At 35.3% G+C, this 17,277-nt stretch overlaps 1 protein-coding gene across 1 annotated transcript; it reads right to left on the reverse strand.

The window, feature by feature from the left end:
* Window positions 1–1,094: 1,094 nt before the first annotated feature.
* LOC130749476 (protein PAT1 homolog) lies at window positions 1,095–13,142 on the reverse strand. The gene is made up of 5 exons (XM_057602844.1): window positions 12,826–13,142; window positions 12,055–12,200; window positions 9,852–9,908; window positions 7,889–7,952; window positions 1,095–3,795 (listed from the first exon to the last, which is right to left on the reverse strand). Exons 1-5 carry the CDS (start codon window positions 12,893–12,895, stop codon window positions 1,481–1,483), a joined length of 2,652 nt encoding a protein of 883 aa, XP_057458827.1. The 5' UTR covers window positions 12,896–13,142; the 3' UTR covers window positions 1,095–1,480.
* Between the last annotated feature and the right edge of the window lie 4,135 nt (window positions 13,143–17,277).

The raw sequence follows: 17,277 nt of genomic DNA on the forward strand, positions 1-17,277 counted from the left end.
TTTTTCAAGTATACTCTTTGTATTTACTAATAATTAATTATTTTTACACTACTCAATATTGATAAACGGTAAATGTAGACAATTGTTTAAACTTTTTTTAAAACCAATACATTAACTAACATTATTACATGTTTTCTTCATAAGTGTAATTTGGTCATCCTTTTCGAGTTCATGTCCTTTGATATTTGATTGAAATCACATTTATGTTAGTGCAAATGGGTAAACAAACTCAAATTCAATGTGAATGGACTCTTATTTCGAGTAACATTAGGATTAAGTGAATTGGCTAAAGAGCAACATTACTTAACTTTAGATTAAAATCAATTTGATATAAATATAAGCACTTCAAACATCTAAATTTTATATCGTCTTTATCGAAAATTAAGTAAACATCTAAGATGTAGTAAAAAACATGATTAAGCAAAAATAAATAGAAAATCTGAAAAACAATAAATTGAATTCTTCCTTTCATGATACCCTAATACAAAACCAAACATGCTGCTAATTTCTCAAACTCCATTTTAACGCATAAACTCTACTTTGCATGGTCCAAATTCCAAACACACCATGAGATCGTTAATGCATGCACTTTTCTCAAGTAGCTTGGTATAACATATATATATCAATATATTGGCAGATTAAGATTCTATGTTCCTATTTGGTGTCCGACCCAGTCTCACAAAACAAATTATGACATAGACATGACTATGAGAGTAACCCATACATGAATTTTTCCTAGAACATGGCACATTTTGATTGATGAGACATAAAAGGAAATACCAAATGAGACCAGAGGATTTCGGTCCTATATTACCATGCGAGCAAAAGTGTAAATGAATCTCTAACCAAATTTCCTAAGAAACTCAAACCAAGCAGTTGGATAAAACTAAACAGTAAGGGAAGGCCGAAGGCATGAGAAACTCAAACCATACAGGGAAGGCATGAGAAAACACATCTAGAAATTAAAAATTTAGGAAATATGAGATAAAATTATGCAGCAGGGTCAACAAAATTTAATATTCACTAGTTCCTATATGCACTTGAGCAAATGCTAACATGGTTCCCATTAAGTTTATGACCCAGTAGAATAATGGTTCCCTACAAAGCCCAACCCCACGCCTTGTATATATAATAATAATATAAAGAAACATGGGAATCAAATCTGTGCCCAAACATGTACATGCTAATTAACCACTAGTGTTTCTACCAACCACAAGTAGCAATAAAATAAGCTTCCCTGTCATAAGAAAAAGGTAAGACAAGAGGAATAGATCAAGCTGAGTATATCAATACATGAAGAGCCTGATTGAAAATATGTCACAATGCTATGGCATCATTGATAGGTATACAAAGGAGGTAGTAACCTCGCCATGGATGCAACTTCAACTTCCACTTCAGTCTGCGGCTATAAAATGTACTTAACAGATGGGAAGGTAGTACATTTGATGTGAGCATCAACCCAAAAACCATTATCATTGCATCAACTTAGCACTGTCTCTGAGTTCACGTGACCGCTACTGCTGCCGGCATAGCTGCTCAGTCCAACCACAGGCACGGAGCGCTGAGCAAAATCCAGTAACAACTTCCTCTGGTGGTCATCAGTGTGAGGAAGACTTGCACGTAAGAGTTCAACAGGCATTTCCTTACTAATTGCTTTAGCAGCATCTGATCCAATTACAGCCACATTTGGTGCCCCTTGTGTAACCAGCGATTGCATGATGCTATGGTATTTATTCATGCAATACTTCGTGAGAAGGCCAAAAAATTCATCAAATGAGGCCTGCCAAAATGAACGATTACCTATATTATAGTTGCTAGCAGCAGCATGAGGATCAGTTAAAAGTTCAGTAGCTCTCTCAAGAACAGATACTAAAATAAGAGAAGCACCATCCCCAGCAGTGTTTCCGAGGGGGCGTAGAGGAGGCTGCTCTGAGGAACAGACCACTGCTGCAAGACACGCACTAAGAGCACCGAGATCCATTCCTTGGACACATCGACAAACAACCTTAGCAAGGTCACTGGTAGTCTCTGCAGCTGCAGGATCAGAGGGGAGACCTCCAAATAAGAATCTTAAATGACGAAATATAGCCATGCAGACTATCCGCATGAACTCACTACCAGGAACAAGCAACCGAAGACACTTTGCTATGAGCTTTCGTCCCTTGGGAAGGGATACTAATCTTAAGAAAACAAGGTCATCCTTAGCAGCAAGCCCAACTTTCTGTCCATTCTTTCCTAGTGGGTCAACGAGTTGAAGTGATGCAGCTAGCCCTTCTAAAAGGACCTTCCGTCTCCGTCTTAATTGAGTTCCGCCATCTTGTAACTGATTAGACTGTAGAAAACGATCAATATCATCTACATCAAGAAGAAGACAGAGACCATCCTCAATGGTGACCCTGGCTGCAAACAAAGGCTCCTTTTCAAGGGGCTTCTCTGAAATATTTCGCTCAGAGCTTCCAGCACTGGTAGAAGAGTTTGGAGGAGGATCAACTTCAAGAAGAGGGCGAGGCTGACGAATACCCAAGAATGAAACCCTCCCTAAAGCATCAACCTGGAGAAAACCATGCGGCTCACTATTGGTACGGGCTCGTGAAGAAAGATCCTTTATTTGGGTAGGGCAAAACGAATGCTTCAACTTGGACCCAGTTTTTTTCGCGAGACATGCTTGGTGATAATAGTCATCTACATAGGGGTTATTACAATGAGTTACTGCAAGCTGCATTTTAAGAATACTCTCAATTTCATCACTAGTCATATACTTGGATCTAAACTGTAGTGAACCACTATCGCTCTTCTGGCTACTGGCATCAGAACCATGATGGGAGAAACGATGACTCTGTCTACCTTTATGAGTTGATTTTGGTCTATGCTCTCTAAAATCACCCAGACCAAGCATATGTTCATATTTGTTAACTATGGACGACCCAGAAGAAAGATGGGGATTAAATAAATGGGACTGGAAACCTGACATGTAGCCCGCTGATTGCTGAATAGGATGATGCAGTCTATGTGGCTGTTGCTGCAATTGAGTCAGTAGGTGAGAAGACACTGATCCATCATGATGGCGTAACTGTTGCTGCAGCATATTATTCAGGAGGTTTGGATGATCTCCAGGATATAGTGCTGTATGGTTGACCCATGGATTCTGGATTTGATGATTAAGAGGGGAGCCAGCACTTAATTGGCGCAAATTTCCACTAAAATGTGACTCATGTTTTGATCCACTCGACTGTAGTGCAGAATTGAAGAAATGAGAACGGTTTTGTGACAATAATGCCATCTGAGCTCCCCCGTCATGATAAGGAATGTTCAAGTGGCCTGTACTGTGATGTGGAGAAGACTGTTGGGACCTACCGCCAGGGGGAGGATAAGAAGTAAATGCAGATTTTGGTGCCAAAATTGGTTCACTATTAAAACGAGGAAGCTCCTGTTGCTGTTCAGGATATGAAGATGTCCTGTACAAGGGCTTTGATTCTTGTAAGTGTGCAATGGAGGGATGTGGGTGTGATGACCATCTCTTCCCATCCTCGGCAGTTTCATTATCATAAAAGTGCTGATCAAACCAGTTAGAAAAAGGTTCACTAGAGCAATGTTGAAGGTGGTGCTGCTGCTGCCGTTGCTGCTCAGGATATGAAGATGTTCTGTACAAGGGCTTTGATTCTTGTAGATGAGAGAGTGAAGAATGGGGATGCGACGACCATCTTTTTCCATCCTGAGAACATTCACTGTCATAAGTGTGCTGGTCAGCCCAGTAAGGAATATCATCCCTTTGTGACCATTCAGAAGCAGAAGAATCTGTATAAATATAGGAATAATTTAGTCAACTGAAACAAGTTTACATGTTAGGAAGAGGGGGATGCAATAAAGCCAAAATAGATATTTCAATTAAATCACTGGATATGCATCATCTCATGCAACTCCAAACGCCAAAATTGCAACTAATTTTCTTATAACCTGTCTGATTTATTGCTATTTGTTTTTTGAACCATCAAGGTTAAGTGAATTTGACAAAATCATACGCTAAAGACCTACTGAACAAGCACAAAAGAAGAGACAATTCCTCTGATGAAATATCATATACAACCAACTATTGCCCTTCTCCCAGAATCAGTGTAGTTACTGCAAGAGCCAAACACCTATTGAATCTCAACACATTCACCGAACTACTGACCTAACATTTTCCTGAACCCTTCTTTTGGCAGGAGAACCTTCTCCACCTAAAAAAACAATTAAGTTATAAATAAACTTGCAGTACCCCGTTACCCATCCCCCAAGGTTCCATTTTCAGTCAGATGCATGTTACAATGGATTCTATGTACTTGTAAACATGACTTGATATTTACAAATACAAATGCATGTTTGATAGAAAGGTTCCACTTAAATGAAATATTCTGTTTGATTATTCTATGAAGCTGAGTACATATATATACAAGAGTTTAGGGATAGCAATCACCTAAATAAGGAAAAGATCTATCCTAATAAAAGATAAAATATACCAATATATTTACTCCCTATTTATTTTTTCTACATATCTCAACAGTTTCCATTGATGGATGCGAACAGAGATCAGAAACGTTTAACGGCACAGGCACCCAACAAAAATAAAATCTATGCAAGTAACAGCTGAAAGTGTTAGGCAGAAGATATGAGAAAAGTTGGTAAGGGAAGTCAAAGAAGTTAGTCAATCTATTAGAAAGGACTAGTTCGATAAACAGGGAAATAAAAATAGATGAAGTCATGCAAAGAATTTATTGTATGAAAAGGGAAACCCTTGGAGGAGAATTTTTTCTTTCATTCTCAACCATTTGAAAATGTTTTTCTTTGCCTTTTTTGCAAGAAACACCATCCAGAGTTCTCAAAAATCAAGAACGCAGTTGGAGTTGATGAGATCAGACAGGTAGTGAGTAGGTAGATGTAGAAACAGGGAATCAGTTTGGACAATTATGATACCGATGCAAAGCCCTCGCAGATGTTGGCTCAGCCCTAGTCTCTCAGGCAGGTAGAGGAGAAAATTGAAGCTAATGGGTCAAGTCCAGTTAAGGAGAGGGCTGTTTATGGGCAAGAAAGGTGGAGTTACGCACCTTTGACAGTAGCAACCAGCAAAGCCTCCGAGTAGATAGTAAAAGCAGAAAAATATTGAAGTTCAACAAATTAAGCCCTCAGAGAAGGTTCAGTGTATTTTTGTATGGAGGGGAGTACTTTAACTGGTTCAGATTTTAATGCAAGAAAACTCAACACTATGACCCCGAAGGGGTTTGCATCAGCTTTGATTCAGCATTTTGGCGGAGGTAGCTGGTGGGATGTCCATAGAAGTGGTACACTGCCGACAAATGAGTTCAGTGGAGGAGTATGTTCAACAATGAGGCATTGGTGACCCTGATAGAAAACTTAGGATGAGAAAGTTAGAGAAAAAAGCAACAGAAAAATAAAACAGAAACTCCGAGAGAAAATATGAGGGCTCTGATTGCATGTGAATCCAAGATATTATTTCTATAAATTGAGTGAATGGAAATACAAAGTGCTCTGCACTTATATTGAGGTTGGCAGTGCTATCCTCCTAACAACAGCCAACAGAATCTCAACTCTTTAACTGTATACATACATGTGACTTAATATATTCAGCAAGTGAATTAAAACCGAGCTACACACAACTGCTAATACATCAGAAATAAAAGCATAAAAATAGTAGAAACTTATAGTTGCTGATCAGAAGACTGCTTGGATATTTTTTTGAATGTTTGCAAGAGGTAAATTGCAGAATAAGGCCCTGTAAACTCAGTGAAGTGTTTCGAGCAATGGACTTAATAAGGGATGTCAAGGAAATGCAAATTATGCACAGGATGGGGGGTTTACAATATTGATACCCAGGTGCTGGTTTCCAGCTATCCATTATGGCAATGGAGGGATCATTGTTACACATGTCTGCGCCAATCCAGCGGGCTTACCCAGCCGCCCAACTCGAGCAAGAATTATCAGGGCCAGTTAAGAACACCAAAATCAAAATCTAAAATCCAACATCACTAACACCTCCCCGTGAGAAAAAGAGGAACTTAAAAATTTCTTTACGAGGAATATGTCAAGGGAGATGTTATCAATGAGACCAACCAGTTAGTCGATAGCAAAAATGCCCGTAAACCGTGTGAGGGTCATAATCTACGTAGAAGATGAACAAATGGCTGAGAACTGGAAGATTGTTAAAAATCAGTAGGGTAAAGCATAGTATATAATGATCAAAAATCAATAGGAACTCTAATACGATAGGAATTACCAATTCCCAACCTCGCAGGGAGGTACTATAGGTAGGGCAGAAGATAACAGAAAAGTTGCCAAGGACAGTTAAAACATTAGTTAGATAGATAAGGAAATCAGGACGAACAGAGTCATTTAAAGAGGTCATAGAAAGTTGTATGAAAAGGGAAACCTTTTGTTGATGGGGAAAACCCTGGAGGAGAATTCTTTCTCCTATTCTCAGTCATTCAATAATATTGTTATATACCTTTGTTTCTATCAATTTCGCATTTATCTTTTTTGGGTTCCAATCAGAAAGAAAGAAGAAACTAGAACAAAATAATTTTAATTTTCAGATTAGAACATCATGCTCTCAAGCATCTGGTAACTGCCTAACTGGTATGATTAGTGTAACCCAAATTTCTCTTCATTTTCCTCAGTTTGATAAGACCTTTAACCCTTTTACACCTTAGTCGGTTTGACTTGCATAGAGGAAAGAGAGAAAAATGAGAAGTAGAAAAATAAATAGATAATATGACTATTCCTTGAACTTGACATTTCCCTTTGATAACCACCCATCATAAAATTAGTTTCACCTGCCAGACCAGCCTATTTTTAGGGGAGACTTTGGCGCAACAGTTGGAATTGCGTGTTGAGCGGCCAATCACAAAAATACTATTGTGGCATAGCGCATAGCGGGAAGGCCACTATGCTTAATTTTTTGTATAGTTTATATAATATATGTACATATAAATGGTAAAAAGTACTCAATTCCTGGCACTCATAATTAACCTTAAAAAATCATATGTAGTCTTAAACAAAACACACTGGCACCAACCAAAGTCAAGGTAACCAAGAAGTTTAAGCCTCTAATTCCTAAGTTCTAAATCACTTCCTCCTCATCCTCCTCAATTAGACCAAGTTCAGTACCTCTCCAAAATGCCCTAACATGAACATTTGGTGGGTTGTTTTGGGGTTTTTATCAGTTTCAACAAATAGCAGCCAAATAGCGCAGCTAGGGCTGGCTATTTCCTCCGCTTTAGCGACCGCAACAGTCGCTACTCTGAACTGCACCACTACACATCAACTAGGAGCAGCCAAGGGCCGCTACGCACCGCAGCGCTATAGCGCGCTATTGACAACCCTGATAGGACCCCAGCAAGGAGTTGGACTATGTGACTAAGAGGTCACAGATTCAAGTCAAGGAACAGCCTCTAGTAAATGCAAGGTTAGGCTGTCTACAATAGAACCACAGTGGTCTCTGTACTTCATACCAGTAGCTTTATTAGCACCAAGTTGCCATTTCAGACTAATGACCAACCTCTTTATATGTCACCAATTCATCATCAATTTCTGCATCCTCATTTGTGTGTCAGGCAGTATCGACATTGAGAATTAAGAAAAAGCCTTTCAAGTAGATTATTAGAAGATAGTGGTGCAAAAAATTTCTTGTCTTAAGAACACAAAATTAGTATTTGTTAGTACAATTTAATGCCCCATGTAGAAAATATTGTTGAATTTTAACAATATTTAAGTTCCATCCTAAGCACCTCAGGTGTTAAAATATATAATTCACAAAAATGAAATGCAAATAAGTAATATTGGTTTTTTAGATAAAAGAATAAATAAACATATAGCTGAATTCATTACAAGTGCTTACTTTCTCTCGATCCTCGATCACCAATGACTCCGGCGCTTCTTGGCCCACTAACAACTTTGTTCAGCTGAAATATATCAAATTGCTTAATCTTAATATCCATTCACATAAAGCAGAAGATTCGCCATTTAAAGGGATCAGCATAATTTTTTAAAGCAGAAGTTGAACCATAAAATTAATTGCACGGAAAGGCACGCAAGATGGAAAAGATCAAGCAACTACCAAACTTTGGACAAAAATTGCTAATTGTTGCCAAGACATTCAAATAAATTAGAAATCCCAAACGATTTGTGCTAATCAGAATAATCTTACGGTTCAACTCATTCTTCCACTTTTCCTTCTTATTTTATTTCTTTTATAAATGAGATCACAGCTTCATTGTCAAAGTGAATGGACTGACCAACCCAAGGTTATATACTACTAGGAAGGATAAAAAATGGAAGAATAAATTAAGAGAGGAAGAGAGAGAGAGCCTAGAATCCACGCTGTGCTAATAATTGGAAATACAATATTATCTCATAAGTTTGATTTGCTGCAATAGGCTCCAGGATCATGGAACAAAAGAATCTATGAAGGTAGTGCATCAATGTCCAAGAAATGTAAATGTGTAAGATACGTCTTTGCTGAATCATAAAAAGGCTCTTTAGAAATGGTTCAAATAAATTATTTAATTATCTGCAATAGAATTAATTTATACGGGTATCACTATTAATAGATCACTCAGGCATAATTTATCTACATACATAAAATTGGGTGAAATAATTAGCAGAACATACTAAATAAAATAACAACAGAACAACCACAAGTTAAGACTGCAAATTTCATACAAACTTCTTTCATAAGATGATCAGATTTACAATTTACATTTACAAAATTATACAACAAAGCTTCATTCCTTATATTAATTCATGAAAATTAGCTTTCATTCATTTCATCCATAATGTTTCTTAAATTAAAATGTCAAAAATCTAATAGGTTGAATTGAATAAGAGCAGTCAAAAATGCAAAACCCAATTTTACTGCAAAACCCTTCTTTACCAAACTTTTAACAACACCCAGAATTTTGTCAAAAAGAAATCAGCAAGTAAATATGAAGGATGTTTATTTGACGACATTCCCACTAATTTAGGACACCTTGACATAAGGGGAAATAGTTAAATTTACAATAATTGGTTTCTATCATGACCCCTAACACGTAAGCCCATTGCCCTTAATTTATTGGGCAGCAGGTGGTGCAAGCTTCCTCGCCGGCCTAATTGACTCTTGCATGGATAATGCACAGGATATGAATGATATTATATATTTCTATTAACGCCCCCTCACGCAAGAGCTCATTTCCATTGTTAAAGAAGTGTACTGTTACAGTGTATTTTACTTCATGTTATTACATTTCAGTTCCTTAATAGCTTGTATGTAAACAAGTCTCATGTGCACTTTTCATTACATTCAGAAGATTACAATTCCGAATTCTCTCTTAATCTTTTTCCCTGAACCCTACTTCTCTTTCTATTAGCCCTTAATTTATTAGGTAGCCATGGTGCAAGTTTTGTCACCAGCCCAATTGACCCTTGCGTAGATAATGCACATGCCCATCTACCTCTGATGAAATTCAACTTTTGTTTTATTTGATAATGGGGCAATAAGAATCAAAGTTCAGACCACTTGGTGCCTCTAATGCCATCTCATGAACCAACTATCCCAATGCTTAAGTAGTTAGATGAAGACACATTAATTTGTGACAGATTCCTATGTTCCTTAACCTCCACTAGCTGTATATATTATCTCTTCTATCTATTTAATTTTGTTTTTTAATATAAAAAAAAAAGATATTTATTGAACATAATTTTTGTATTTTCAAGTTTAAGTGAACACAGCCAAATTGAACAAATATCATCACAGTAATCAGTCATTAATCTAACAAATATATCCAGCATTAGGAGAAAGCACAATATCATATTTTCCATACCTTTAAAAATGTGGTGGTGAGATCATCAATATCAGAAAGAGATCTAACATCATCCGCCTGTAAGGTGAAAATAACAGTTAGTTGGTAGAAATTCTAGCATTTAATATGCGACATAAAATCACTCATAAAGTAAGATATCCATTTTTCCTTTTGGTAGATGCAAAGAAAGCAAAATTAGTCTGTCATCAATGCAGGAAAAACATATGCCTCTCTATCCTTTTGAAAATTTGCTGATAACAAGAATTTGAAATCAGCCAGATAAACTTCAAATATAATATTTTAGCAATGACTAGAAAGTACCACAACTATAATTTACTGGCACAGCTTTATGCTTCAGCAAACTGGATGTAAATATGAGATTGGTCAAGAGTACAGACCTACAGTCATGGTAGTCAAAATCCCAATTTTAATCCCTTAATCCTATAATTATGCAATTACAGCGCAGCTGAGCGATTAAAATCAGTGGCATTATCCTTTTCTGACTTAATTTGACCTTAAACGCAATCAAAATCCCACCTTAATTGTGATTATGCGATTAAGCTCAGCCCATGTGACGGGTTTGACCTGCTTCCTAAACGTGACCTGTTTCGCAAAACCCCTAATTTTTAGCAGCCAAGCCCACTTCTCTGCCCCACTCAGGTTCATGAGCCCCCTTCTCTTCCCCACTGCACCAGCAACAACACTCTAACAATGTCAACAAGGCTCCTCCACCGGCGAAGAGAGAGTGGGACTGGGGCTGGAAAGTCAAGTGGTGGTAATGGGACTGGGGCTGGTACCAAGGCTGCTTTAGTATGGCATTCCTATGAATTATTAGTTATGTAATTATGTTTTACGAGTTATGAGTAAAACTGTAGTCAAGTGTTTCTGGTGATTGAAAGTGTCATTTTGTTATTTATGCTAATTTATATGCATATCTATAAAAATAGGAAGTTCGCTAAATTTTATGATTATGCAATTTACGATTAACACCCCTCTCCCCAATTAAAGGCACAATCCTGATTTTGACTACCTTGGTATCCTTACAAAACAATAACTGAACAGGATCATAGGATCATCAAATCCTATTGATTCTGGCCAGAAATGCGAGATTCCAATCCTAATCACAGCCTCCAACTTGCTTTTGAGGGATTGCTAAGGATAACAAAACTTGAGTGTAAGATAGATGGGATAGAACAACCCCATTGTGCTAGCTCTCCTACCCCCCTGGAGGTGGCTGACTAACCAGCTTTTGGAAAAAGAAAAAGAAAAAACAAAACAAAACCAAAGCTGACCCCAAAACTAGAACATCCCAAGCCCCTTCAAATTTTATTTTTCCTAGCCATTAGCCTACCTCTAAAGGTCTTCAACTTTTCATGTAGCCATGTAGGTCAACAGGACTTAACATTTAATAGGCCGACAAGTGTACAATATAAAAACATTATAATAAAAACCCAATATAATAACACCAGTACTAATTTATATTATTTATTATTTATATTTATCCATATAGGATAGGACAGCATGGCACCTGCAATATCACATGCTAAATTGGAATAAAGAATCACGGCAAGAATCACTTGAAAACACATTTGACTAAAGCAACTACATAAGGGATTTTATCATGCAAATGACACTTATTTCTGATAAACAAACTACATTGCATTCATCACCAATCCTGTTTTCCATGAGACAAGCACCACTTGCAAACACATTGGACTCAAGCAACTACATAAGCTATGTTTGGATACCCGTTTTCATTTATGAAAAACAGGCATTAGAACTCACTTTGAGACAAAAAGTGAATGGAACTTTTCTTATGAATCAGGATAAAAGTCCATTCGCATCTGACACAACTGGTATCCATACACACACATAAGGAGTTTTAGTGTTAGATTAAGGAGATCATGCAAATGACACTTATTTATGATAAACAAGTTGCATTGCATTTCATCAAAAATCCTGTATCTATGTTTGAAATTCTTCTAATCTAAAAACAACTGCATTTGAAATTCTACAGTCAGCTTTTAGATAAAGGATTAAAGAAGAAAAGGGAAAAGGTCTAGCAACTTAAAAAAAGATCTTTTGGCAAACCACATAAAAGCATGAATGGACCCCTTGATGATGAAAATAAGAGAACATAGGCAATTCAACTATAAGCACAAACAAGTAACCACATAAAAATCGAAATTTAGGGAAAAATGGGATAAGAAGATCGAAAAATAACCTCTTCAGTATTGAGGAAAAACTCCTCCTCATTGAACCCAACAGCAGGCAAGTTGTCATCTTCCTCTTCTAATCCCCCCAACTCAAATTCCTCAGCAGTATCTTTACCAAAGAATGCATATTGCGATGAATCAAATACTGCACCTTCTGCATAACAGAAGAAAATTAAGTCAAAGACCTTTCAGCAAATTTCTTACAACAGTTCAATACACAAAAAAATACAGTTTGCACTTCAGAAAGAAAGTCTGTAAGCAGGACACCCACCCAAGAAAATATAATACAAGCTAACAACTAAACATGAGTAAAACAAAATTAATAATGATGATGGCTCAAATTTCTTTTAGTCCCGTAAACCGGCGCGTAAGGATTATATTTTCAAAGAGCACACAAACCAAGCCACCAGGATTGAGGTTTGAGCACACAAACCGGCGCGTAAGGATTATATTCTCATTGTCACCATTATACAAAAAAAGCACAAAAACCCATCTTCAGTGCATCAAATCCTGTACTCTACAATCAGTATATTGCTATGAACTGAAAGATATCAAACCATAAACAACAAAATAGAAAAACACACACACCCACATGGCTAATAATTGATTTCATCAAACAATCCCAGATCTACATGCAACAGTTGAATCAAAAAACCCAGAACAACAAAGAAGCCACACATCAATTCACATTTACAAAAACAAAACTTCTTAAAATGGGGTAAACAAAACAAACAATCACAGAAAGTTACAACAAACGAATCAAAAAAGAAGAATCGAACCTTTGCTAACATGTTCCGGTTGCTTAAGATCTTGTGTGTTGGGAACACCCCCAACACCAAACCCATCCATGAAAGAAGGTCAAATGATGACAGAAAGCGATCGAGAACAGAAGAAGGATTGAGAAGCAACAGCGTCTGTGGTGTGTGGAATTGCTCAGAGCAGAGCACCACCGTCTGAGCTATACGAAGCTCATGGCAGAGATTGAAGGAAGGATCGGAGAATGGAAGAACGCGTTGGGATTTGTGAGAGATTGGGAAAGGGAATGAACCCTACCAAGGAAAAGGGTTATGGTTGATGAGGTAGCGTACCTAATTTTCATTGTTGTTTTATTTGTTTGGGAAATCTTTTTTCTCAATTATTATTAGAGAATAATTTCAATGTTACACTAGTTAGAGCAATTATTTTTATACGCAATGTTAATCGTTAGTAATATTGGTAAATCAGTTCGTAGCCAACATGGTTTGGTACAACTGGCTTCAGGTTCCGGATTTAGCTCTCACCTTCCAAAGGTCGAGGGTTCAAATCCCTCTAGGATCAGTAAAATCTCAGTTGGTGGGCAACCCTCCTCAGGGAGATCCCCGGCGCTCTGCTGGCCTTCCCAACATGCCACTAGCGCCCTGTCCGGTAGTCTGGAGGTGTTTTCTCTTCGTTCTACCATTGTTATCTACCAAAAAAAAAAGTAAATCAGTTTTATATCTCCTAATTCTTATCATTTGAATTAGTAATCAGCAACCTCGGTTAACGCACTAACCGTGACCTAGATATTAATCTCACGACTACTATGAAACAAATACTCTGGTTAAGGCTAAAAAAATTAATTCTATCACACTCAATTAATTAGATTTCAAATATATAAGAAATTATTTTCATATGACACATTTTTAAAAGAGTTTAACTACTATAGACTGACAATGTAAAAAGGTTTACGATGGAATTAATCAATTTGTATATGATAATTAAATTTAAATGTAAAAATATTTAAAATAAAAATGAAAAAATGTGATTAATTACATGTGTAAAATTCATTACGTGTTAATGCATATAAATTAAACTCTTCTTGAAATGTAATTAGTTCACGGTGTAAAAAACAATTTACATTTTCCATATACCTACCATTTTCTCTTATATTTAATAATTAAAGCAAAACAACTCGAAAGGATGGACGCCACATAAAAGCTCCTCCCATTCAATGCTTCTAATAAAAAAATAAGTGAAGGCAATCGGTTTCCATACAGACACACCTAAAACCAAGCTTCATGGCCAAGATAAGGGACCATCGGAAAGCGAGTGCTTCTGCCACGATGGGGAGAATGATATCACTACGTCTAGGTCCGGTGTATCAGTTAAAGCGTTTACGAAAATAACAATTTTTTATAAAAATGACATGTAAAAACAATTATATAATCTTTCACGCCAAATATTATAATTTATTTTAGTAGTTATTCGATAAAAAAAAGTTTTGATCTAATTTGTTTAACTTAAAAAATAGTGATTCTTAATTGGAGAAATTGAAACTCTAAGGTCTATAATCACCAAAATAACGGATTCCCGAAATTATAAGGACCAAACATATAATTAAGACTTTAATTTATCCATGATGTATGGAAATAGTTAATTTCAATTGAATATCTATGTAAAATATTTTTACACATTCACTACATAATAATTTTATTGAAGCAAATCACTACACATATAATTAATAAACTAATATTATAATTATAAATTAATACACACTGACGGTTCAAAAATATGAAATCAACATTCACTATAGTTTGCTAAATTATAATAAATAGAGAAGAAAAAATATTAAAAAAAGATAAGTTCCAAGATATATTTTTTTTGGATACCGGATACAAATCTTTTACAGTGTTAGTGAATGTTAGTTAAGGTAGCGTTTGGTAGACATGTAGGAAGAGAACGGAACATGACACATGAGTTCCGTTCTGTGTTTGTCGTGTTTTTAAAATGGCACGGAACGGGACAAAAGGCTTCAGGAACGGGACACTTTGGTTCCCTGTAAAATGGTGGAACGGAAGGGAACGGAACGAAACACTCTCTTAAAACTTTTGCAAGTTCAAAAATACCCCTAATTTATATTTGAAATTTTATGTATCTAAACAATTTAAAATCACTTATAAAATTGAAAGCACTTATTATATTTGTAGACAAAGTTAAATAAAAATCCACTTTTAAAAAAAAACCACTTAAAATAAAATCAATTATTTTTTTCAAAAGTAAAATCACTTTTTGTAAGCAATGATAAACGAGCCAATAAAAGTGCGTTTGATTCAACTTATTTTGGAAAAAATCAATTTTTAATCAAAAAAATCACTTTTAAAATAAAAAATCACTTTTTTAATAAAAAACAATCACTTTTAAAATAAGAAAAATCATTTTTTTAATCAAATATCACTTTTTGTGTTTGTTTCAGCTGAAGCTGAAAACAGATTATTTGAAACAATTACTTTAGCTTATCATGAAAACCTATGATGATAGATGAGAGGACATAAAAAAAAGTGATTTTAATTAGAGTAATCAAACACAAATCAACTTAATTAAAATAAAATTAATTATTTTTTCAAAAGTAAAATAAGTTTTTGTAAGCAATGATAAACGAGTCAATTAGAATGCGTTTAATTCAACTTATTTTAGAAAAAATCACTTTTTGTGTTTGTTTTAGCTGAAGCTGAAAACAAATTATTTGAAACAGTTACTTTAGCTTATAATGAAAATCTATGATGATAGATGAGGGGAGATAAAAAAAATGATTTTAATTAGAGTAGTCGAACACGAATCAACTTATGCTTTTCTCAAAATCTCTTAAAAAATTATAGTTAAAAATCAATATTTTTAATCTAAATAAACGAACTTAAAATAACTTAAATAGATAATTAGGTTTCTGCTTTTTTCAATAGCATACTAAAACAACTTAAACAATATATAAGTGATTATTTTAAGTGATTATTTCATGAAGTAAGCAATAACAAACGGTTTCTATGCAAAATGTTCAATTGAGTTCAATTTGTTTTCCTCAATTAAATATTAAACATGCAGGGTTATATATGTAATTAAAATCATGGTTCTGTTCTATTGACTTGGAGTTATCAAACACAACTCATAGAACATTATTGTCCTGTTCCATCATGTTCTGTCACGTTCTGCTCTGTCCTGTTCCGTTCTGTCACCAAACGCTACCTAAATTATAGTATTATTATTATGATCATGATTATATTGTATTATTATTATCATTGATTTTTTTTTCCATTCTATTATTATTAGTATTTAGTGGAGACTGGAGACTAGAGGCAATTTATTGTTTTCTTCCGTGTGTAACCCAAAAAACAAGCACTCTCTTGTGTCATATCATGATGAGATACATTACAGATGAGATCAGCGAAAATGACTTGGATCTTCTACTCACTGGTCACTACCCACTTTCTTCATCGCATATTCTTTCTCCCGCGCGTTTCTGCGCCTAAAGGCTAAAACTATCAATTTGATTTAAAATAATTAATGATGAGTTTCCAAGAGCAGGCAACGATCAAATTTATCCCTTTTGGAAACACAGCTTAATTATTTGATTAAGCTATTTTTAAATTTTTATTGAAATAAATCGGAAATAAGCTATATATAAGCATAAACTTTTTTTTATAAGCTATCCTGAGTAGCTATGAAAATAAGCCCAAAACAGCTTATGGTCAACCATAAGTTGTTTGCATAAGCTTTCTCAAACCCTGGAATAAGAGTTTATGCTTTCAGATAAGCTCAAATAAGTTCTCTCACTTTCCATATATCATTGAGCCCCTTAATGATAACTCAAGTGGTAAGAGCTGAAGATATATGGGTGGAGGAGGGGAAAGTCCACGGATCGACTTCTGAAGCGTGCAATTTATCTCACTGCTGTAAAAAAAAGCATCTAATTCCCACTACTTTTAGTAAAAATTCTGTTAGTAAACAACTCATTTTGAAGGAGGCTCACGGGCATAGGGCCGTCAAAAAGGTTTTTTCCATTCACAAGAAGATGAGAATGAAACTCTAAATTACGTACTTAAGAGATCAAGCATTGAACCACTACGTCAATTCAATTAATTATAAAACAATATTTTAATAAGTCAAAAATATTAATTATTCATAAATTATTTAATATTAAAGTTACTTTACGACATCTACCTCTTTTATTTGAAAATATATAGTATTTTCACCGTCAATAGTTATGAGACTAATATCATCGAGATTTAAAAATCAAAGCCTAAATTAGATAGTTAAAAAATTCAACTATATCAACTAATTGTGCTAGTTCTTGTTGGTATATAATGATGAATCTAATTGATACTTAATATTCGAAATCATTGAAAAATATTTGATACGGGGATTAAGGTTTTTTTTTATTTGATGTTTTGTTATTTGCTTTGTACATCTCTCAACTTTTGCGACAGATATAATTCGTCACA

This window comes from Lotus japonicus, chromosome 3 (genome assembly GCF_012489685.1).
Source record: "Lotus japonicus ecotype B-129 chromosome 3, LjGifu_v1.2".
Lineage (NCBI taxonomy): Eukaryota > Viridiplantae > Streptophyta > Magnoliopsida > Fabales > Fabaceae > Lotus > Lotus japonicus.

Bases quoted from the DNA above. Each gene is read 5' to 3' on its own strand.
- LOC130749476 (XM_057602844.1), bottom strand. From the start codon at position 12,895: ATGGATGGGTTTGGTGTTGGGGGTGTTCCCAACACACAAGATCTTAAG. The intron at 9,909-12,054 runs GTTATTTTTCGA...TTCACCTTACAG, and splicing joins TTTTCCTCAATACTGAAGAG to GCGGATGATGTTAGATCTCT. The intron at 3,796-7,888 runs GTAAGCACTTGT...ATATTTATACAG, and splicing joins TGATCGAGGATCGAGAGAAA to ATTCTTCTGCTTCTGAATGG.